Genomic DNA, 23,498 nt, shown 5'->3' with positions numbered 1-23,498 from the left:
CTGAACCACTCTGTTCAAACTCTGTGACTGCAAGACTGTTATTCTGAAAGATCACATGTGAAAGACATTATTGTTTGCTTTACTTGTGTAGTAGCCCAGCTCAGGGCAATATGACAATCTATGAATATATTGACATTAATATAAAATATATATGTTATCAATTATTGTAGGGAAAAGAAAATGAAAATTTACCTCAGCAAACTTGCGGATTACACCAAGCTGTGTGGTATGGTTGGCACTCTCAATGGCACACTGTGTGGTATGCCATCCAGGGAGACATAGACAGGCTTGAGCAGTGAGCCCAGGATAACCTCATCAGGTTCAATAAATCCAAAGTGCAAGGTCTTGCACTATGGTCATGCAACCCTCACTGTCAGTACAAGCTGGGGGATGTAAGGATTGAGCACAACCCTGCTGAAAAGAACTTGGGGGTACTGGTGGATGTCTGGACCATGAGCCAGCAGAATGCCTTTGCAGTGTGTAAAGTCAACCTTTTGCTGGGCAGCATCAAAAGAAGCATGGTCAGTAGGTCAACTCTGCTGTGAGACCTAACCTGGAGTATTGCATCCAGATTTGGAGTCCTCAGTACAGAAGAGACATAGACCTCTTGGAGCACATTCAGAAGAGGGCCACAGAAATGATCCAGGGGATGGAACATCTCTGCATGAGGACAGGATGAGCTGGGGCTGTCCAGCCTGTAGAAGAGAAAGATTCAGGGGGACATGATAGCAGCATTTCAGTATCTAAAGGGGGGCCATAAGGAGGAAGGGAACCGATTCTTTAGCCTGCTAAAGGAGGTGACATCACAAGGGGAAATGATTTCAAAGTAAAAGAGAGGAAATTTAGTTTGGATATAAGGTAAATTTTTTTACAATGACTGGTGAGACACTGGCAGAGATTGCTCCGTCCATGGAGACATTTAAGGTCAGGCTAGCCAGGGCTCTGAGCAACCTGATTGATCTGCTGGTGTCCTTGTTCATTGAGTTGGACTAGATGACCTTTAAGAGTCCCTTCCAACTCAAACAATGCTATGGTTTTATGAAATTAAAAAAATAAATAAAAATTAAAAGGCACTGATTTTACTTTGCTGACCCTTCCATGATTTGGGAAGTTTTGATTCATGAATGAATGTATGTACGAGAAATCTTACCACAAGCAGCTGTCTACAGTATATAAAACTGTGCTGCTGCTGGATGGTTACAGATCTTCAGAGTTTGCAATGAAAAAGTGGCATTACTGAGGCATAACACAGACTATCTAAAATAGGCCAGATGAATCACCTCCCAGGAAAGTTTTTCTCCATTGACTGTAAAGAGAGTTTACTGCAATTAGCTCAGGTACAGACATCTAAACTCTAGTTATTCCAGATAGCTGAAATGAATCCCACCACTGGGGGCCTGTGGTAAAACCAAGTTGCTTTTCAGCTGCTTAGCTGCAGTGTGAAGGCCTGGAGTATCATTGACACAAAAAGATGTGTATGAGTGGGCTTGAGGTCCCCCTTGGCTGTGAGAAGGGACACAGCGTACCTGACCTTGAGAGCACCAGAAGGACTCATTACCTTACCAGGTCATTAGATGAGATCTGCCATCAGATGCATTTATGACTATATTTTTGTTCTATAATGCAACTAATTAATTGGTGCCATTTTGGAAAAGAAAAGGTGGCAAATTCCCTTCCCACTCTCCTTGTGAAAGCAGTGTTAGCCAGTCCCCAGCCTGCACACTGACACAGCTCCCCAATTTTCCTTCCCCTGCTCCATTTCCCCTTCAAATTGAAAGCTATTAAGAGTCTTTAGGCAAATAATAGAAACCTAATGCCGGTGCGTGTTATAAATCTCTCACCTAGTTGCTTCTAGCCTAATGTCTTCTCAAACATTACTTTCACACAAGGCAGTGAGGGAAGAAAATGCTTCATGTACTCTGACAATCAACGGGTCAGGAGTTAAGGTCATAGTAATGTAGCCCATTTCTCCTTGTTTGTCAAATCACCTGCACACAGTGAGATTCCTGGGTCTTTAATCTGAGGCTGGCTTCCCTCAACAAGAATGCAGGTCTTGGTGAGAGTTAACCTGCTCTAGGATTATATCCTGATGCATTCCCCAAAGCAGAGAGGGTAGCATATGGATGATAGTGCCAGGTTAGAGCCAGGATTTTGTCAAACCCAATGCTTTCCTCAGTGTAGCTTAAAGATGAATTCTGTGTAGGTCTGACAAGTTAGAGGTAAAATTAATCAGTGTTTAGGGGGTAACTTGATGCTAGTAAACAGAAATCACTTGAGAAATGTGAAGTATTCTGCAGGCAATATCAATTAGGAAGTAATTAACTACGAACATGAAAAAAAAAACAACTTTGAGGGTCACAGAGCTCTGGAACAGGCTGCCCAGAGAGATTGTGGAATCTCTTGTGGAGATATTCAAAACCCACTTGGACACCTAACCTGTGCAACCTGATGTAGGGAGCTGCTGGTGGGTTGGACTAGGTGATTTCCAGAGATCTCTTCTAACCCCTACAATATCATGATTCTGTGATTCTGGGAAGTATTAATACAAAGATTTGGTAATAACTTTATTTATTTTAAGATAGACAAACATGTAGAGGATCTTTTTAATTCTGAATCACTGAAGCATGCATGTAGACTTAAGAGCTGGAAATACTGCCTAAAATGCCAGTGTGATCAGTCACTGTTAAAATTTCACCATCAGCTGAGCATCATATGTCTCATTCTCAGAGACAAATTCCCCCTACATTTGTTGAAAGCAATATCAGGCATTTCACAGGGGTAAACCTCAAATCTATGCACATACAAAGTAAGGCATGTGAGAGAACAACCTATTAACATATATGCCCCCAAACACATTGGGAAGCTGTCAGGCTGTTGGATGCATTTCTCACAATTCAGGGTGCTCTCACATGTAGTGTTGAGCAGTGGTATATTGGTCACAGATCACTTTCTCCATTTGGCTCCCCAGTGAGGTGTAAATATTTCAGAGCTGATGCATAAGTCATGTACATGGTGTTTCTGAGTGCCTTCGTAGTGAGACATAACTCTTGGGCATTTCTGAGAATGGAAGAACACGGGTTATATTTTCTGTCATTGCAAATGAAAAATACATGGAGACTTTTAATGTTTAACACTCAAGCCAGCTCTGTAGGTTCTTGGAAACTGTTGACTCCAGCCCTGGGCAACATCAACATCAAAGTGATGTTGTGGATACATGTGCACCTTGCCAGGCTGGGCAGACACCCCAGGCAATGTACTCACTTGACTACCTGCTGGGCTCTGTGTCATTGAAAGCCAACATATGGAGCTAATTCACCCAAAAACTAACATCCTGCGCAGACTTTGCTATTACTGTGTGGATAAACATTATGATAGCAAACAACATCAGAGGTATTCATATTATTCATATTCTCATTCATCAATAAGTGCTGGGGGCCTTCATCTAGCTGTTTTTCATTTGTGAACAAATCCAGACCTCACAGAAAACACTGAAAATGTCAATCCTCATGCACTCGTGATAGAAAAAAAGATTGTGTATGGAAAAAAATGTGTTTGAAATATTAAAATTCATAACACAAATCACTGGGATGGTATGGAAACAGGGAATGAGTAAAGTAGCCCCACTGAAGAGCAAGGTGGCTTCTGTAGATAGTTCACTCTGTCTCTGTAGAGCCTGGTACAGTCAGTGCAGGGTGAAAGGGGAAAAGGAAGGACACACTTCAGAAAGTGAAAGGAGCAGAAAGTTGGGATAAAAGAAGGAAGCAGCATTTCTCACTGCCCTGAGGAGTATCAATGGATCTCTTCAGGTTCAGGAAGGCAAAGGTAGGGTTTGTGGGTTTCTGAACTAGGGAACTGCCTCTTGTTGTTTTGCTTCTACTGTATAGTGGAAAATAAGACTTTGAGAACATTTCTAAATAAATAAATAAATAAAAACCTGAGTCCTATCACTGATGAAACAAATATGTACAGTGCCTCATGAAATGCTTGGGATTAGCCCATGAAAAGAACACCGTCATCAATCTGATCTAAACTTATTACTTTTCTCATGAAGGCAGTGCCCCTAAAACACCAAAGTAATTCTGATTTAAAGAGTATAAATATGTTTCTTTGTATAAATGCAATGTTTTAGCCACTTCAATGTTTTATCTAGTAATACAACCAGTATAAACATAAACACTTTATAATTTAATTTCTCTATTGCATTCTCCCATGTAGGCTAACATCTTCCAGCTACAACTTTTGTGGGTATTTTTTGTGGTTTTGTATTTGAATGCAGCCAAGTACATTGTTATGGCCACACCATAGTGTAATGAGAGATGAAACTGCAGGCACAGGTGTACATGATGTGTACTGTTGCACTAGTACCAAAAATGACTTCTGTCTGAAGCTGCCATGACCAGAAGATCAGATGTGTTTAACTGAACTTTCAATCCACTTATACCTTCCCCATATGTATCACAGTGCTACAGTGTCACGATAATACCAAACCTTTTGCGCTACTGATAGAGCTATCATATTGGTGTGGATGTAAGATAATTTAGGAATCATTTCCTGGTATATGCATTACCAGAAACAACATCATTTTATGCTTAGAATATTCTTTCCTTCTCTGCTCTACTGTTTTCTCAGATCCAGCCCATGGATCTTAAGAGAGAACATGGCCCCAACCCTGAAAAGTCTCTACAATTTTTTTTGTTCCCTTTCTTCTGCTCAACAGAATTCATCATAAGAAATACAGATTGCTGACCTTAGAAAATAACTCCAAAAGCTTTTTCACATCTAAAATCAGATCATAGGAACAAGACAAAACAAATGTGTGTACAGACCTTTTATTCATCCTCAAGCAAAATCTGTGAAAACCAGAAGCATTTGGCCTATGGTGTGATTTTTTCTACTCACCCTATGGTGAAAACTTTGATGGATTCATTCGTGCCTAAAGACGGGCACTGTTTCCACTGAGTCACCTTATGTATATCTATGTGAGATAGCTGAACAGAAGCACAGAACGTCCTGTATGCTCTCTCCTCCCTGGAGCAGCAGCCAGAGATAAGCAATCACCACGGGTATCTCAGAGCCACTACCTGGGCACAACCAAGCTTGGCTTGCTCTGCTGTATATGTGCGTACTTAAACACAATACACATGTATCGTTGTCAAACACAGTCTTCTTCTCTTAAACTGCTTTGTCATGGTTGTAGGAAACACCTATATGCCAGAAAAGAAAAAAAAAAAAATCCTTTTTCTCCGGGAGCTGCTCCTCTGTTCTCTCTTTTTCAGAGAGATGCATTCTGAAATGTACTGTTCAATAAGTAATTTCAGTTTGGGCTCAGTTCATTCTTAGCTCTTACTTCAGTTTGTCTGCAGGGTTGAATGAACCACTTTTTTCAATGAAACCCCTGTCCTTCTGAACTCTGTGATCATTTTGCTAAATGCAGATTTAATCTTAGCAAGTGCCTTACTGCACCAAGACTGGCACGCGCTTTTCCCTTCCCTTTCCTTCCCTTCCCTTCCCTTCCCTTCCCTTCCCTTCCCTTCCCTTCCCTCCCTTCCTTCTTTGACTTCTGCCTTCCCTTCCCTTCCCTTCCCTTCCCTTCCCTTCCCTTCCCTTCCTTCTTTTTCACCATCTTCTCGAAAGACAGTGGATGGAGCCAATCTCAGAAAGGGATGCTCCATCTCTGGGGCCATAGCAGAAAAGGCAATGATGTAGCTGCTATCAGAAAAACAAAAAGGAGACTGTACTGAGAAACAGACCTGTTTGTTCTCTGACATTTTTAAAGAGCAGCTCTAGAAGTGTTACTTGCATTTTATTTAGCACTTCTAGTGCAACAGCAATGAAAACTAACATTACAGGGAGTGTGTGTTCCCACCAGAAAATGTCTTCAACAGCTCATAAAAACCTAGCCTTTTTTATCAGCACTGCAGGAAATCTTTATTACCTCTCTACAGCATGTGCACTGCTAGGATGTAGTTATTGATTTAACAAGTAAACTTCGTGGCAAGCTTTAATCTTGGAATTAGCAGCAAGACTGAAATAGAGCCATTATTACACTAATAACACTGAAATGTGAGATTCCTGAATATTCCAAGGCCATATCTACACCTCAACAAGCATCCAATTTAGGCCGTCTCTACAGCCACATCAAAATGTGGGCTGTGAGAACTTTAACAGTTATGATATGCTCACCTCCAGGCAATTTCACAACCTTTTTTGTTTCTCTTTCTACAGGTTTGGACATCAGGCAAGCTCAGGTTATTGTGCTGTCATCGGGTACCAAATGTATAAATGGGGAATACATTAATGACCAAGGGCTTGCAGTCAATGACTGCCATGCAGAAATTGTGGCAAGAAGGGCATTTATTCACTTCCTCTACTCACAGCTGGAGCTACACTTAAGGTAAATTAATTTTTCTGATGGTTTTTGAATGTTACATTGACTTCTGTGGCATAGATCCATCCTCCAAGCATTTGAAATATTTTTTTCTTCATGTTGTTGTTTCTGAGTCCTGATGATGAAGGACCACTATACTGTACAGTACAAAATAAGTATTAGACAGTCTGGAGTGTTGGGTCATGAGCTCTTTTACTTTACCTGGTTTCCTTTCATTAGCAATTAGACATGACTCATAAAGTTGTGTTTTATGAAGCCTAATGATTTTGTACAAATCCTTACGTGCAGGCTTATTAACATCACTCACTGGCCAGACTCTGGAAGGAGGTCATTCTGCTCTCTGCAGACATTTTCTTGTCTTATTTACTGTGCTGAAATACCTCAAGGAAGTGATTTACTGATAGTTAATGCCTTCATTGACTCACCAGAGAACAAAACAGTGTTAACAGTACAGTAAACTTCTTGCCAAAGTACAAAATGCTCTCATTCATTCCTTCTATGTGAACTTTTAAAATGTTATAGCATTGAAAGTTACAATGGAGGAATTATTGTTTGTTTTCAGTCAGACTTTCCTTGTTACTATTTAAATAAGTCATACACTGTCTGGAAGTTCCTCACAAGTTGGACAACACCAGAGTCTGTCCTTGGACTTCACTTATCATCTCCATTCATCTGGGGAAACAGAATGGCTGACTGAGCAGAACCTATGGGAGGTCATCAGGAAGGTGGGGCTGGGGTTTTTACTGATGTGAAAAGTGGGAAGATGACAGGCAACTGGCCAGCACTTAAATAAGAGAAGTTCAGTCTAGATATAAGGAGAAATTGTCCATATAGGAATAGGCAAGCAGTGGAACAAGGTACCCAGAAGAGTTGTTTAGTCTCCCTCATATCCTTCATGTTTTCAAAACCCAATGGAATAAAGACTTGTGCCATCTGGTTTAAATAGTTTCAAAGGTGAGTGTTATTTGAGCAGAAGGTTGGTCCAGAGACTTGAGAACCCTTCCAGGATTATTATTTGATCCTATGAAATTCAAGCAGAGGTCAGGTTGAGGTGATGTTTACGTATATGGAGGGAACCAAGAAAGGAGGGAAGGAAGCAAGGAAAGAAAACAAAAAGACCTTATCTATAGACCATATTTCTTCCCTCCATTCTTGCTTGCATTTTGATGGGATTTTATCTGAAGGCCATTAACCTTGGTGCAAAAACTCCCTTTGTTTTCAGAAGGCTTTGCACCAGGTCACAGGCACAAGGATTAATCTGTGTGCTCTTGTGAGCCCCTATAATATTGTCAGCTCCAAAGCAATGATAATAGGAATAGTGGTTATTTTCACTTCAGGCTGGGACTGAAGAGAAGAGTATATTGAGTAGATGAGCTTGGCTAACAAAGGAGGACAAAAGCCTTGAAGGGTTTAATCAAAAACAATATTCTCTCTATTTCAATCTGAATTGCTGTCAAGTTTACATTAAATTATGTTTTCAGCAGTGTAGCAGCCCTAGTTCTTGCTTTGTGCTAAAGTCTCTTGGGAAACAAGTGTTACCACTGTATCTCAGACTATTGTATTGATTCACATCCCTAACATGTTCAGTCATATTATTATTTTATTTGGATCAATGTTAACAGTCTTTTGTTAAGAGAATCCTCAGTGCAGCACGATCTCTGTTCACAATAACATCAAATCACTCCCTGTTCAGTCAAGATCAGACACCATCACTTCTCTGTCCAGCACAAATAATAAAAATCTCAACCAAAATTGTCAAGGCTAAGCAGCTTTGAAAGACAGGGCTAGAGATACTGTCAAATCAAGTTTTGCTTTCCTGAAGTCCATGTAGAAGAAAAACTGTGTGCTGTAATATGTTCTCCAATTCCAGTATTTATTTCTTATCAGTTTTACACCATCACCAGGAGCTTCACCATATAGTGAAAAAATGGGAGCATTCAAAATGAAATTAAAAAAAAAAAAAATAGAAAAAGCATTTTCGACATATTTAAATCACATTTACCCCTTTCCTTTACAAAAAAAGACACTACTGCCACTGGCAGAGAAGCCACAAGGCACTACTGAGTACCTAAGACAGTTTGTTTAGGACAGCTTCACTCTGACTCCCTGCATACTTGCTCTTCAGACTTGGAACTTCTATGTCATTGCACAAATTCAAGTCCTCTCTCTTCTGGACCAGCAACTTGTTGTATAGACTGGTATACACACTGAAAACAAAAACATGATTCCCTAACTAAAAATATAAAGAAAGCATAGTACGCATCACGGGCTCAAAGAGCTTAAATTTTGCATCTCTCCCTATGAAACAGGAAAGATTATTCTTTGGGACAGTATTCCCTATTTGTCACGTCATCCTCCCACCAAGCCTACTTGCTCAAACTGATTTCCAAATATGAATTTCAAACTTCAGGAATTTTCAATACAAGAATTATCTTTCAATGTGACATTATTGTAAAGAAACCACTTGTCCAGCATTTACAAATAATGTCACTGACTTCAGTGAATGCAAAACTTCTGCTTCTCTCAATGTAGCTTGAAAGCTTCAAAGAGCAAAGAGACTGGAGAGAGCAAGGGCCAGGACAGAGAATGAATGTCCAGGGGAAACTGATTCACTGAGCCAAATTTAGTTCTTAACACCTTGCTTGAGATGTCTGCAAGTTAGCTGGCCAAGTGTGGACCAGATACCCCAAGGCTACTGTGTCATCAGCAGTAAGAGAAGGGCATCTGTGGAGTGTGACTCAGCAGACCTAATTATGGTATTTATTGAAAGTGAGATGAATTGCCATTTATTTCCATTGTTATAAAGAGAGTATAGGTTGACAGCTTCAGATATGTGAACCATGGAATAGTTCCATCCAAATGCAGAAGTTGCAGCAATATGTAAATTATATTTTTTCTTTCTCTTCATATTAAATGCTAGAGGTGCAGCTTTCTGAATTTTCTTTTGAAAGAGAGTTCCAGAACGGGAACTTTATCCTCTCTAAGAAGCAAGAGTGACAAATACTTCAAAAGGAAACTTTCTTTCAACGATTCATTGTCTAGTGCTTGAATTAAATAAAAGCTAAAAGCACAACTAAAACCTGACAGTTTCTAACCAGTCTGATTAAAACCACTACCCCTCCCAGATTTCATTTTTATGACAACCATAATCCTCAAGTTCTCAGTACTTTCATGGAAGAGATGAAAAGTAAGACGCAAGTTTTCTGATGTACAAAAGAAGGAGAGAAAGGCCTTTTGAGAAGCTTTCTCTAAAACTCACCATCAAAAGGTACACAAATATCATAGTCTGATTATCTCTCAGCGATGGCTGAAAAATTCACATTGACCTTGGTGGGTTTATTTGTATCAACAGACCAACAGGGAAGAAAAAAATCCAACACTTCTTTACTAAAGAAAACTAAAACTAATGAGCTATTCTTAAAATAAATCAACACTGTAATGGTCTTACTGTTGTAGTGGCCCTACAGGTGCCAGAGGGATGACTTTGTCAGAAGTTCTTCAATAGATTTAGATACAAACTACTGTTAATCTTAAAAATAGGGAACTCTTCATCCAGTCCACTCAATTTTTTTCCCCCTCTAAAATAACTATTTGCTGTAGAGACATTATTTCTTATTTTTCTTTTTTTATCTTCTCAATGAACACAACCTTTTAAAGCCCTCTGTTAGTTTCCATAGGATGCTGTGCTCTATGCTGAGCAATGGATGTAGCACTAGAAACTACCTATAACTACATATTCATGCTAAAAATAGCTTATCTGTCCTTTTTAGGGCAAAACACATATAGTAAACCACAAGTAAGTGCCAAAATGTTTTTGCCATCAGCTGAAAACAAACGCATGTATGTAAAAATAATGAACTTCAATAAAAGAATAAATTTATGACATTCTAAGAAGTTCCTCTTGAATTTTCCTCAAATGCTAAACCTCTAGTGATAAATCACAACAGGCAAAGGTTTAAGGACAGACTCTGTTCTTTTAGCCACTGCCAAAGTGGCTAAAGTGGAAAGTGACACACTAGTGTCACCCACTGAATGAACTCCATTTGTACGCTTACTGTGGGCTCATTCGTCATGGCTTTTTGCAGGCATGCATGGCTCTGCATGGTACTCACATGTTCTGGGGGAGTAGCGAATTTGTAGAAATGCCTCTCATGCCCCACATGGTCACTTTTACACAGGCCACTTGTCTCTGGGGTCTGACATCCCCCAAACCTCCATCAAACGAGGCTCTCTGCAAAGCCAGTCTTGATGATACTGCATCCCAAACTCATTTATAACAATATTCTCAGTGCTTAGTTGTTAAACCCATCCAACCACCAGGCAGGGAGGAATCTATTGAGTTCAACCCCCAGAAAACCATACCAGAAATGGGTCAGAAGCACATGTGGTATGGAGGAGTTCATTTGGTGGCTCATTAGAGTTGCCCATGTTCAGATCTGCTTTCCATCACTCCAGTCTGTCAACCAGACCTTTCTCAGTACTAGGAAGAGTGAGAGGTTAATCCCTGAGAAACAGTCACAGAATGGATGCTGATTGCTGCGAACTCCTGCAACCCAGCCCAAAAAATGACTGCTCCAACCCTACCTAGCAACTGTTTCCAGGTAGAGCAAGCTGCCCTGGCACTAATAAGGCTTAACATAATCACAGCAGATGCCAGAATTGCACAGCTCTGGTTCTCCCAGCTGATTTTGCAGTGAATTATTTAAAACCAACTGTACTTGCTCCAAAGTCCAAGCAGCGGGACTTAATTTGTAGGTATTTTATTATTTCAGAGAGCAGTATCAGGGCGATAGTATAATTAGCGCGGTTGGGAAATTCCACTACAGCCCACAGAAGGAAGGAGCGGTGCAGCTCCCTGCCCCTGGCAGCAAGGTAATGTGCCTGTAAATTCCTCCTGACAGCAAACGCATCCCCGCTTCAAAAAATGACAAAACACCCAAAGCATGCAAGAGTGACAGCCAAACAGCTTCAATAGCACCTAGTCTGCACCAGGAGAAAGCAGGAAGAGGCAGCTTAGATTGAATTCAAGGTTTTCTCTGAGGCTGGGTAAAAGCAGCCCTGCTTGCACTGATGGAAGATGCAGAGACAAGCAGAAGTTGTGTCACTTGATGGTCTATCCTGGTGTGAATTAAATGGGTAGGGCTTCGGCTTATTAGGAGCCTTCTAGGAAACCACCACCTGCAGGTGCCATTCTACTCAGAGGCATTCTTACAAAAAGGCCTTTGAATTTTTGAGGGAAGGACCACAGCATCATCATCTGTCATTAGAATTTCACTGATCACATTTTCACCTTCAAAATGATAATCAGCACCCAAATGTACGTATCAGAAGCAGCTGTCTGTCAGTGAAATCACCCATGCCTTCACGAATGTAAATCATCTGAGAAACACACACAGCACAGCCCTAATGCGAGCTGCTGCTGCAAACTGCAGAATGGGGAGGGCTGTTCCTCCTGGGCAGCTGCTGCTAATGGAACACAAGCGCTGTGTCCCCATCTAGCTGCTGAACCACTTCACAGACAAAAGCTTCATCTCAGTATCTTTTTCAGCTCAGCCAAGAAGGAGCCTGTGCAAGTTCTGTCTGCACTTCTCAGGACAATTTCTGATTTTGAGAAATGCCAAGTGACCAAGGAGATGCTGCTGGCTGAGACAGAGTGCCCATGGGTGGCTGAGGTTGAACAGGGGGGAGAGCGATGCCTGGGGAGCAGGAGGGTTGGCTGGGTCATAAACTCTGGGTGCTTTGCTAGCCACCTTTTCCAGTGGAGCATATAAATGCATATCTTGGCTGCAGTCACGTTAATGGATTTAAATACATGGCTGGGCACAGCGATGAGCAAAGCTGATTTTCTCAGCTGAGAGTCTAAGAGAACTTTGTCTTCCTTCATGTGCCAGAACCTCTTTAAAATCAATGTTTTTATGCATCTGTGCTCTGTTTTTAGAACAGAATCCAGGTAAACAAGCCAAAGCACATTGACAGTTTTGATCCCCTTCAAACATTTCTTCACTTATTGTTTTCCTCTCCTTGTCAGCAAGCAAAATATATGATGCCTGGTGCTAGTAAAAATAAACAAGCAGGGAGAAAAATACAGGTAGAAAGAGCAGAATTGTTTCTGATTTGGTGTGTAACAAATGACCTGGAACCTCTTTTGTGATCATAGCAAACGACGAGAAGACTGGGAGCGATCAATCTTCGTGCGATTAAAAGAGGGAGGCTACAGGCTGCAGGAGAACATCCTGTTCCATCTGTATGTGAGCACTTCGCCCTGCGGGGACGCACGCCTCAACTCCCCCTACGAAATCACAACTGACTGTAAGAAGAAAATATTTCGCTCTCTTTTAGTCCCCTTTTTGCCTTTTATTGTAGATTTGTTTGTTTGTCCCAAGATGAAACATTCTTTCTTTGTTTACTGACTTGCAGAAAATGTGTTTTGCTTGAAAGCAGAAACACTGCAAGGTGCATGGCATGTGTGTCTGTGCAGCTGGTGTTCCTTCCCCCATACTGTCAGGGAAAACTGGGGCTGGGCAGAAATCGAATTTCTCTACCTGCCTGAGGCTTCATGGCTCTGCTGGGCAGTTCCCAACAGCCTGCATTTCCTGATGGGAAATGCAACCTCAGTAATCAGTAGATACCCTGGGAAGGGTGCTCATAATCAGACAGATTCTTGGAGCCACAGCCATGGGCTGGACTAGAGAATTATGTATGCATATGAGGTTGCATGAACTTTTATTGAGGTTTAGGTACTATGGATGGATTGAAGGGCTGTGTTTATACCAAATCTGAACAGTCCAAACTGAAGTGGCTGGATTCTGAGGTGGAGCAATTAGATGAGATCAGGTACCTGTAGCACTGATTTGAAAGCTAGGCTCGTTCCAGATGTTAACTGCCCTTGAAGCAAACAATGTCAAGAGCCTTCTGGGAAGAAATCCTTCCCAGACCGTCCTGCTTGGGTCTAACCAACTGCATGGTCACTGCATGACAGGTAAATTAGATGGAGTCTGCCAGGCAGTCTTTGGAGTACCTGGTTCTACACCTATGATATTCAAGCAGGAATATGACTTTACAGAGAGCTGTCCTTTAGAGGTGATCCTGCAAGTGAGGTGAACAAGTAAGGCCTTGAGCCAGTGCGAATGCCACCAAGAGAACTGCAGATCACATTGGCCATGAAGGAATATCTCACCTCCATCACATGTCCCAGTGATTTCATGATACCAGCCACCCACAAACATTCTTGTCCATGACATTGTCCCACTACTACAGAGGCACATCACAGTTACAGACCCCCTGCACCACCCCAGGCCATGGTCACACTAAGGAACAAGGTACTCAAGAGAATTGTGGTTTGCTGTCATAAATGTCTGTCACTCTGTGATCCACTTCATGATTCACAAGGTGCACAATTCCCTCTATCCTGAGGTATCGCTTCGCACACATGCATTTTACTGTGCTGTAATACTCATAGCACTCACTGCTAAATGTACATATAATGAGAAATAGTTCTTGCCCTGACTACCTTGAATGTGAAGCAGGCAAGACAGAAGAATGAGCAGAGGGAAAAGCATAGACACAGGAATGTAAAATTAATCACCCAAGGTCACGCAACTACCTGACTGCCTCCCAGCAAAATTCATCTGATCGTGGTTTCACTTCTGGTTCTTATTTGTAGGAGTTATTTATTAACGATTAAGCATTATTCTCTCCAGACTGGAATCCTTTTGTCATGGGTGAACCAGCAGCTTGCTGGGGCAAGAAACAAGAATACACCTATTCAGAAAGGAAATACTCTTCTTCTTTTGATGTGATTTCTACATTCTGTCAGTAGGGCATATAAAATAAAGAAAAATGAGGAAATTTTTAAGAAGAAAGCAGCAAAAAGACAAATTCAGAATAAAGCAGCAACTAGGAGACACAGACACCATCTTAAAAATAAAATTAAAAGCAAGTGTCTATGAATGTCAAATACAAATAGTGATTTTAGCCTCACACTTTAATATTAAGATATATCCAAAAAAGGCTTTATGTTTGATTAAGCACCCTTATGTTTTCCTTCCTTGACATCTGAAGTGGAAGCACCAGAAACTGCTGTCATTTTTTAAACACGGGCCACTCTCAAGAGTGGCCACAGACTATTTAGGACTGGATGCTACCAGCTGATGATGGAATGCATCTTTAATTGACAGTTCATGTAAGAAGATATATTAAAAATATATTTTTATGCAACTCTTGGCATTCACAGGGTGAGCTTGTAGGGGGGCATGACAACGCTTATCCTGGTGTTTATTGCACCAGCTATTGTCTGAATGCAAAAACTGAGACACTAAGGTCTGTGGGACTTACTGAAGGTTTCAGTGTGATGCAGAAATAGGGCACTACTTGGTTTGTATTTCACTGCTCTAAGCAGCTCCCTCCACCTTTGTTCCATGCACTTAAAAGCATTTAGCTCTGTATAAAAGCTATGTTGCTAAAATCTGTCCTTCTGCGAGATAAGCATTTCCTTTTAACTCGCATTATCCCAGAGACATCTGGAAAGATATTTTATAATGTTTATCATTCACATCTTCTCTTTTTTCTTTTCCTCCTCTCTTTAACTACAGAAATAACCTTTCTTTCATCCAATAATGACAAGGAACTCCAGATGAATGCTGTTTCATTTCTTAAACAACAAAGAAGCTTCTCCTAGAGCTAGCACAAGCCATCAAAGATAGCTGATTATTCTCTAAAGATGCATTAACATTTAAAAACAGTGTCTCGCCATGTGGTTTCTGTTTTTGCAAAGGACCGTGATAAGTCTTTATCAATACAGGGAGTGAGTAAAATCCACTTCTCAAATCTCCTTCCAAAAAATTTCCCATTATCTGCTGTGTCTTCCCAGCACCCTCGGGGAGGCCTCACATTTTCTTCTTATTAGCTTTGTTCTGGTGAGGGAGGAAATGATAAGCCAGCATGCACTTGAAACCCAGTTTATTTCCTGCTGGATAGTGCTGGGTACCAACTCAACTGTGTATGTAAGAACCTGACCTGACTGTGGTTCTTGTGAATGTCTGCACTGCAGAGCAGAAGAGGTCAGGGAGTCCACAGGCATGATAGTTTCACTCAATAAAGTAAGAGATTAGGGCCAAAAAGAGCAGATCTTGCATTGATTTGCAATGATGCCCTTCATGAATAAGAAGGAGCAGACTTGTTTGTTGATATATCTCAAGACAGCTCTAACGAAGAGGCAAAGTCCATTTGGAACAGGGCTGCTGTGAGCATGGAGAGGAGTTCTATAACTCTTTTTCGGTGTCTGTAGGTCAGGAGGCTGGAAATCTGAAGCCTTGAAAGAGCCTGATATAGTCCAGGAGTGCAGGGAGAAGGCTGAGGGAGAGCTGTTGGGTTGTAGAGAGCAGGAGAGACCAGCCAGGGTCAGTGGTGTCAGGAATGGGAGGCTGGGAAATGCCAAAGGTATTTCAGACTGCTGTGAGGATTTGTATGGATTTGTCCTGGATCCTTCTCAGCCAGTCTCCTTCCCAATGCTCTCTCCCTTTTGTTTTCCAAGGTCATCCACAAGGCTGTAATGCACTATGCCATGAAGAAGCAGTATCAGTACTGTAGGTCAGATCATCTCCTTTTCCAGTACCTTTTCCCTCTGTTTATATCTTCATGCAAGTTGTGCCTGACTTTCTGACTTCTGATAGCACACACACTCCAGCATATGAGCTGCAGCTGCAGCCATGGGGACACCTTGCTCTATAACATTTGTTGCATATTTTGCACCTTTTCCGGAATCTAAAGCAAACCACAGAACAATCAAGCCCTTGATCTCTGAAGTACCTTCCCAGCTAATTCAGGCTTCTTGACTCGGCTTTTTTTCTTTTTAAGAACCTCTTGAAAAGGAAAATGAATTGCTTAAAAATTGAGCTAATAAATTCTCAACTTCCCCACTCATTCTTCCTGGCAGGATTTTACCTCTTCACCCATGTCTCTCCTAGAGGTGCACTCTTTTTTGATACACAGACTGTCAAAGAGACAGACAGAATCTGCCCCAGGGCTTGTCTCCATTCTTGTCCCCTGGGCTGCTTTTCTATCTCTTGCTAACATGCTGTATTGCCTTGTACCATTGAATCTTTGATAGCCCAGCTCCTGTTTCATCCCATGCTCTCTTTAGGTCTGAAACACACCATTGCATCTGCTCCACAAGGGGTCTTCCTCCTGCTTGCCTATTAACCTACAGCTGTGTTGAAGCTCTCATATACACACATTCAGCAGAGCTCTCATTTAACAGGATCCACTTGCAAGCATGTGAGCTGGATCACTGCCCGAGTAGGTGATATGATGGGGATAAGATGTACACTGAAGTTTGTGTAGAATCTGGGGAACTAAGGGCTAAAAGACAAGTTTGCTGTCTACTTAAAGCATGTGTTTCCTGTGCAAACCCTGTGCTTTCCCTGCTTGTGCTTCTGACTGCTGGATTTTATATCTCATTCTCAGACAAGATCTTTAGCAATGTTCTTTGCTACCCCCCAAAACTGAGGGTGTCCCAAAACATTGTCCTGCTCACACCAGAGAATCAGCATTCCATGTTCAGATGGAGCTTTCTTGGACATAGTGGCTGAAGAAGGCCACATTCATGCAGATACCACCATCTCCAATTGGTGGGCACAAATGATTTGTAATTGTCAGGAGAATCTTAGCCCCATAGCTCTGCATTCAGGGTCCTGCAGGAAGAAATCAGGGGTACGGATACATTGATGGCACTTATGATACCACCTGGAATAGAATAACACCCAAAATGTTTTATTTTGATAACTGTTATCAAAAGTACAAGAGGAATAATAGAATCATAGAATCACTGAATGGTTTGAGTTAGAAGGAACCTTAAGGATCATTAAGCTCCAGCTTACTGCCATGGTTTCCACTCACTAGATCAAGAAAGAAATCTCTTATATCTGCCAATCCCATGTGTTATTTAAATGAGAAAAAAAAAATTCTTGATGAAGGGGAAAAAATATTTCAAGAACCATCTAGGTAAACTCAGTGATGTGAAAAGAAATAATATATCTGTAGCAATTGGAAAAGGCAAATTCTAATATATTGATAAATGCTCCTGTTAGGAAAATCAAGGGCAACCGTCTGTCTTTCTGAGCAGTGTTTCCATCCTACAACTTCTCCCAGGTATCTTGTATTTCCGTTGTGATTGCTGGCCTGCTGCCACTTGGGAATACACTTTGGAAACTTGTAGCTATTCAGAGCGTGGAGCAGCTTCCTCCTAGGTTGTGAAGTCGATTTTACAATGATGAATGACCTGTCTGTGGAACTGGGATGAAGGTGCATTATTTTCCTATTTTTCATATGACTGAGCAGAACAATTTCTTGGGGGAACTAAAAAAAATAAATAAAATAATATCATACAGGACCGTGCCCAGAAGTAACATGAAAGAAAAACATACACAGAGCACTTTAGGCCTTAACACCAAACACTGCCTTGGGAGAAATAATTGCAGCACTAAACGAATTTCTGTGGTCATGTATAAGATGCTGCAAAAAGGGCAGACACAGCACGAGGCTGTTGATTTACTTCACATGCTTGGAAACTGGTTATCAAAGATGAGGTGAAAATGTTCTTTCATTTTTTTGAAGCTAGATGGTCCAAATAGTTTGGGTTTGGATGCCTCTAAGCACAGTGCCCTTTGTCAGCTTCCCTTGAGATCAAGTCCTGTTGAAGCAAGACCAGGTTGGACGGGGCCCTGGGCAACCTGATCTAGTAAATGTGTATGTTTGGTGGCCCTGCTAGGCAGGGGGGTTGGAACTACATGATCCTTGAGGTCCCTCTCAACCCGGGTCATTCTGTGATTCTGTGGTAGAGAAGAACAAATGTGGGTAGGCCCACACCCTTTGCTGTGAGCTCTGCAGCCTTTCTGGTGCTGCCTAAGGGATAATCTGCAGAAGCATGAGCTGTTACATGTTCGTGCTCAAACAGGCGCATCACTCAAACAGCAGTGCCAGAGCCTCTGCAAATACGAAGTGGGGATTATCTGGTCCTAGTTTTCTGAGTGGTGGAAATCTTATTGATTTTGATAATCCAAAGGGGATGTCTGTTATCCCAAACAGTCAGCCATGCTGGACCTTTGGCCAGTGCCCAGGTCCATCTCTTATCCATAAACCTATCAAGGAAACCAGTGATCCCCTGGCTTAGAAAGGTGGAGGATTGAGTGAAGTGAGACTGTGACAAGACAGGTGGTTTTAGTGTTGGTATTATAATAGTGTACCACATAACTGACCTTTGAAAGAGAATCTGGTGTTGCAACATTGGAAGTTCTTAAGCTTTGATACCAAATTCTCTGAAATTTTGCTGTTGCTTCATTTTTTATTATTTATCTCCACCAGGATGGTTATTTAAGCTTTTTAGTGGAGTTTTTCTATAAAATGACTGAAGAAGTACCATCTCATGGACAACTTTTGGATCTCAAAGTACTGGCTGCAAAGAAATCAAAACCTTTTAGGCAAGTTTTTTAAATATAGAAATTGTGTGAAAATGGGATTGTATCACATACTGCTCATGCCTCGTGGTTAGTAGCATACCAACTAGGGGTAGAAAATAAGCACATCATTTTAATTTGAGGTGTTTTTGTTTTTCATACAAGAACACTTACACTCAAACTGAAGTTTGAACCTGTATCTCTCAAGTCCTAGGTTAAGGCTTCAGGATATTGACGATTAGCTGAGTTAGTCTCCCTCTTTTCAGTTCATGCTATAAAACTTTGTCAAAAATGACACCTCATGAGAAAACTCTTTGGCATTAACAGTGCACTGAATATGTTATAAATCCCTCTCCTTGTAATATTCTTGGCTGCCTTTTCTTTATTTGGGTTTTGTTGTTTCAGGGGGTTCTATAAAGTAGAAAATAAGATTTTCTAGGATGTGTCTCTATGGTGCGTGTCTATCTCAGCAAAGAGAAAGAATATGCTGGAAACTATGGATAGTTCAAAGTCAGCATTGGCCAAAGCACTGAAAAGCTTTCATGTAAAGCAAACTGTGTTTGTTAGGATTCAGGAGAACAGGTTTCCGAGGCTATAACTGTATCCAAAACTTAACAGAATGCTTGAATCACAAGAAAGAACTGCACTGTATTTATTGATTTTGCTTTGTTGCTGGGTTTTACTGCTTTGTACAGCATTGCATTTGGACACAATGTTCAGATGTGATAAAAACACTACCTTACTCAGCAGAAGGCCATGGCTATGAAGCTTTCAGAATAGGAGTAGAAATTTTCACCCAGGCAAGCTGTGTGGATAGAATTTGTCCATGATTTCTAGGGTTCCAATATCTCTTCAGAATGGACAAAATGACCATATGTTCATAGCTGCTCCAGCACCAGCCTCAACATCCAGTAGTCCAGTAGAGTTCAGAGGCCGAGATGCTCACCTGATTATAATTAGTGTTTGGGAAAGAAAAGATCAAATCATAATTTGAAAACTCTGTGTGGAAAAAACATGTTAGTCTAGATCTAGTTTGGTCAAACTCTTCCACTGAGTGGAAGTCACAGGTAAAGCTTTTGAGGTAAGCGTGTTAGGAACCTCCAGGTCCAGTTAAGATCTCTGGGGGACTTTTCAAAGTCCTTGGATTTCTAGGGAGTTTCTTAGAGTCTTAGTTCTTAGAGTTAAGGCAGATGCGTAAGAGCAACAGACACAATTTAATTTATGAATGACAGTGCTGTCACAACTTTAAGAAAGTAATGCTTATTACTCAGATATAAAATGGAAAGCAGTGTGTATTTTATTCAGAATATCTTTTATTCAGGATGATTTAGTATTTACAATTCATAGAATTTTAAGGCCAACAAGGACCATTTCTTGGTGATCTAGATTCAGTTTGACCACCCAATAGCCATAGGACTTTATTCAGTAATCATCACCTTCAGCTCCAGAAACTGAAGCTGAACTACAGCATGGGGATGCAGCAGGAGCCACAGTCTCTCAGGGCTCAGAGAAACTCTATGGGAGCTAAAGCTCATCGTAATGCAGAAATATTATTGATGATTTTCTGTTGTTTCTACCTTATGGACTTCATCATCTGTTTTCACTTTTTTTGCTGATTTCTTTCATAACATTTTTTTTTTCAAATGATTCTTGAAGATTCCAGTTTCCAAACAACAACAAAAATCCCAAACTCACATGAATAGCAGCATATTTATTTGATAGAGGAAAGAGAGTTATGCTGAATAACACATTCTGTCCGTGTATATGTAATCTTTTTGATTAAAACATGCCAAGGGAGAGAATTGCCACCAAATGGGCAACATCCGAAATGTTGACAATTTTTCACAGAAAGCATGTTTGAAAGATAAAGCCCAGACGTAAGAGAAAAACTTCTTCTATTATTTATTTTTTTTAATAGACAGAAGATATGATGTTGTATATCTTAGGATATAGGTGAACCACCAAGTCTCTTCCTGTCCCTGTACAGCCTCCCTCCACTGTTTTCTCAACTGCTGACCAGGAGACCAGCTAATTTACCTTTGTGACTGGTGACAAGGCTCACAAAGGCTTCAGAGGCAGAAGTTTTCTCCATATCAGAGTTTCACAACACCATTGCAGCCCTTTGCCAAGTCTCCAGACTTTTCTCTCCAGGGGCAGCTGCACTTCAAAAGCAACGGCATTACACATCTAATTTTAGATGAGAGAAGCAATTAGTAATTAAAAATAATAATCTTGGAGTGTTCAAGTTTTACTTTCCTTGATTGCCACATGAACAGAATCTTAATTCCATGGAAGGATTTTCTGCTTGTGGCTTCAACATATTAATGCATTTTTCCCCAGAATAGGCTGGAGTCTGTAGACTGGGTTTGTGGGTGGCATGAAGAATTTCTGTCACGCCTGACCCAGAACTGCTCTCTCCTCCTTGTCTGTAATGGTTATTTATAGTTCTCTGTGCATGACTCGGTTGTCAACAAATTGTTTTAAAGAGAATTTTAATTAGTTACTCCTATTTTTATCCCAGGGGTTCCTCAAAAACAGAACTCTTTTGTAAGGTAGATACTTTGATGTATTTCTCTGGTTGGTTGATTTACTGTTTTCTGTTCCAAGGGTTAAAGTTTGATGACAGACAAGGACTCACTTAGAAGTTCATCCAACATCAAAATCATAGAATAGATTGGAAGGGACCATCTTTGCAGCCCTCCTGTGGAAATTCTCCAACATCTCCACATCTTTCATGTGCTGGGTCCCCCCAGGCCTGGATACAATACTCATAATGGGGCCTCACAGGGGCAGAGCAGTGGGAAACAATCACTTCCCTTACACTGCTGACCACCTTTCTTGATGGAGCCCACAAACCTCTGGCTGATCCAGCCAACTCTTTATCCACCAATTTAGAGGAAAGGAAGTGGTGCAGGACAGTGCCAAAGGCTTTGCACAAATCCAAGTACATCAGTTACCCTTCCTTTGTACACCAATGCTGCCACAGGAGGCCCTCAGACTGGTCCAGCATGATCTGTCCTGGGTGAAGCCATGCTGGCTGTCTTGGATCACCTTCTCATCTTTCATGTGCCTTAAAATGTCTTCCAGGAGGATCTGTTCTATGATCTCTGTCATAGAGATGAGGCTCACTGGTATGTAGATCCCCATATCTTCCTTTCCCTCTTTCTTTAAAATGAGTGGGGTGTTTTCAGTCACCATATTTTTCCAGTCACTATCATTTATTTTGATAGTTCAAAATGAAGAGTTTTCATTAAAATACAGTGGTGTTATTTGCTCATTTAATTAATACGCATTTAAAACAGATGAGGACAAATGATGCAGTCATTTCCATTCAGTTCTTTTGAATTCAGACTTTACATTTTTCCCACCATCAATAATATGGATTAAATGCCACCCACCTATTGATGTACTATGAATGGACAGTTTCATCCTTTGATTTCTTATCTGTACCTTATCTGTATATCACCTGAAATTACTGGCACATAAGAAAAAAATCATGAACGAGATAGAAAGATTCACAAATGTTATTTGAAGCTTAATGATGAGGAAAAGGAATAGCATCCTAAATATATCACCTTCCAGGATGTGGGATATCGAATTGTTATCCAAAATCAGAATATTAGCCAAGAAAAGCACACAGAAGAGGGAAAAGATAAGGAAGTTCAATTTCAACATTCAACTTCAGTTTCACAAATCACAAGAGTTCTTGGATAAGGTTTGTACTTATATTCGCATATCTGACTTAATGTCTAACTTGAAAATGCAGATGCTGTCTGTCTCTAGGAGGGAGCAAAACAGCTTACTCGAGCTGGGCTCAGATATAACAGACCTTCTCTGCAATTAAAAGCATGTCTGGACTTTAAGGGGTTCACATGCATGTACGTTTGACATGTGCAACCCAGATGTATGTGTTTCCTGGAGGAAGGATGCATCCCTTCTCTTGCTCCAGTAGGAGCTCCATAGATCCTCATGCAAGACTGCTGGCTTTACCTGCCCAGCTCTTGATGTGTCAAATCCCACAGTCAGTAGCCACAGTTCAGCTCAGTCCTTTGTGAAGGGATCTGTTCTATTTTCCCAAACCCAGCCTCCTTTCAGAATATCCCTAAAATTTCTCAGTTTCCAAAGCTGGGCCGTCACATTTCAGCCTCACCTTCTGATGGTTGCTGAAGCACACCACAGCAGAGACTAATTTGGCCCACTCCCACCTCCCCGCAAAGCAGATGTGTCTAAGGCATTCATCGTGCTCACTTGAACATTTTCAGGAACTGGAATATCATGCATTTGCCCAGCATCAGCTTGAGGAGTATGTATCTCTGATAACCATCAGAACACCAGGGCAGTGAGATGTTAACAGCTTTCCCTTCAGCTCTTTGTTTCATACCACTCTAAGGAAGCTTTATAAACCATTGTGATCAATGGAGGGTCCAGCTTGGAAAAAAAAACTGCAAGATATGCTGTTTTATTTCTTCCTTCGTGAGGAGAGAACAGCCTCCACTGAAGCAGGGAAATAGAAAATGAACCTCTGAGGCAGTCATGCAAAATCTCCAACAGAGCCTTACTCGTGTGATTCTATTTAATCATCGTCCATTTCCACTTCACTCTTCAACTAAATAATAAATATGGAGGTAGCTTTTTTCATTACCATTTGAACCAGAACA

General features: G+C 41.0%; 1 protein-coding gene across 3 annotated transcripts in view; it reads left to right on the top strand.

The window, feature by feature from the left end:
* The window catches only part of ADARB2 (adenosine deaminase RNA specific B2 (inactive)), a 286,410-nt gene that overhangs the window by 239,972 nt on the left and 22,940 nt on the right, over positions 1–23,498 (top strand). For all 3 annotated transcript variants that reach the window (XM_015853321.2, XM_032442988.1, XM_015853322.2), the window contains 2 exons: positions 6,226–6,394; positions 12,546–12,697. In XM_015853321.2, coding sequence (XP_015708807.1) covers positions 6,226–6,394; positions 12,546–12,697 — 321 coding nt within the window. The remainder of the gene's footprint in view (positions 1–6,225; positions 6,395–12,545; positions 12,698–23,498) is intronic.

This window comes from Coturnix japonica, chromosome 2 (genome assembly GCF_001577835.2).
Source record: "Coturnix japonica isolate 7356 chromosome 2, Coturnix japonica 2.1, whole genome shotgun sequence".
Classification (NCBI taxonomy): Eukaryota; Metazoa; Chordata; class Aves; order Galliformes; family Phasianidae; genus Coturnix; species Coturnix japonica.
The sequence above is the reverse complement of the archived record's forward strand: the minus strand, read 5'-3'. Positions and strand labels throughout refer to the sequence as shown.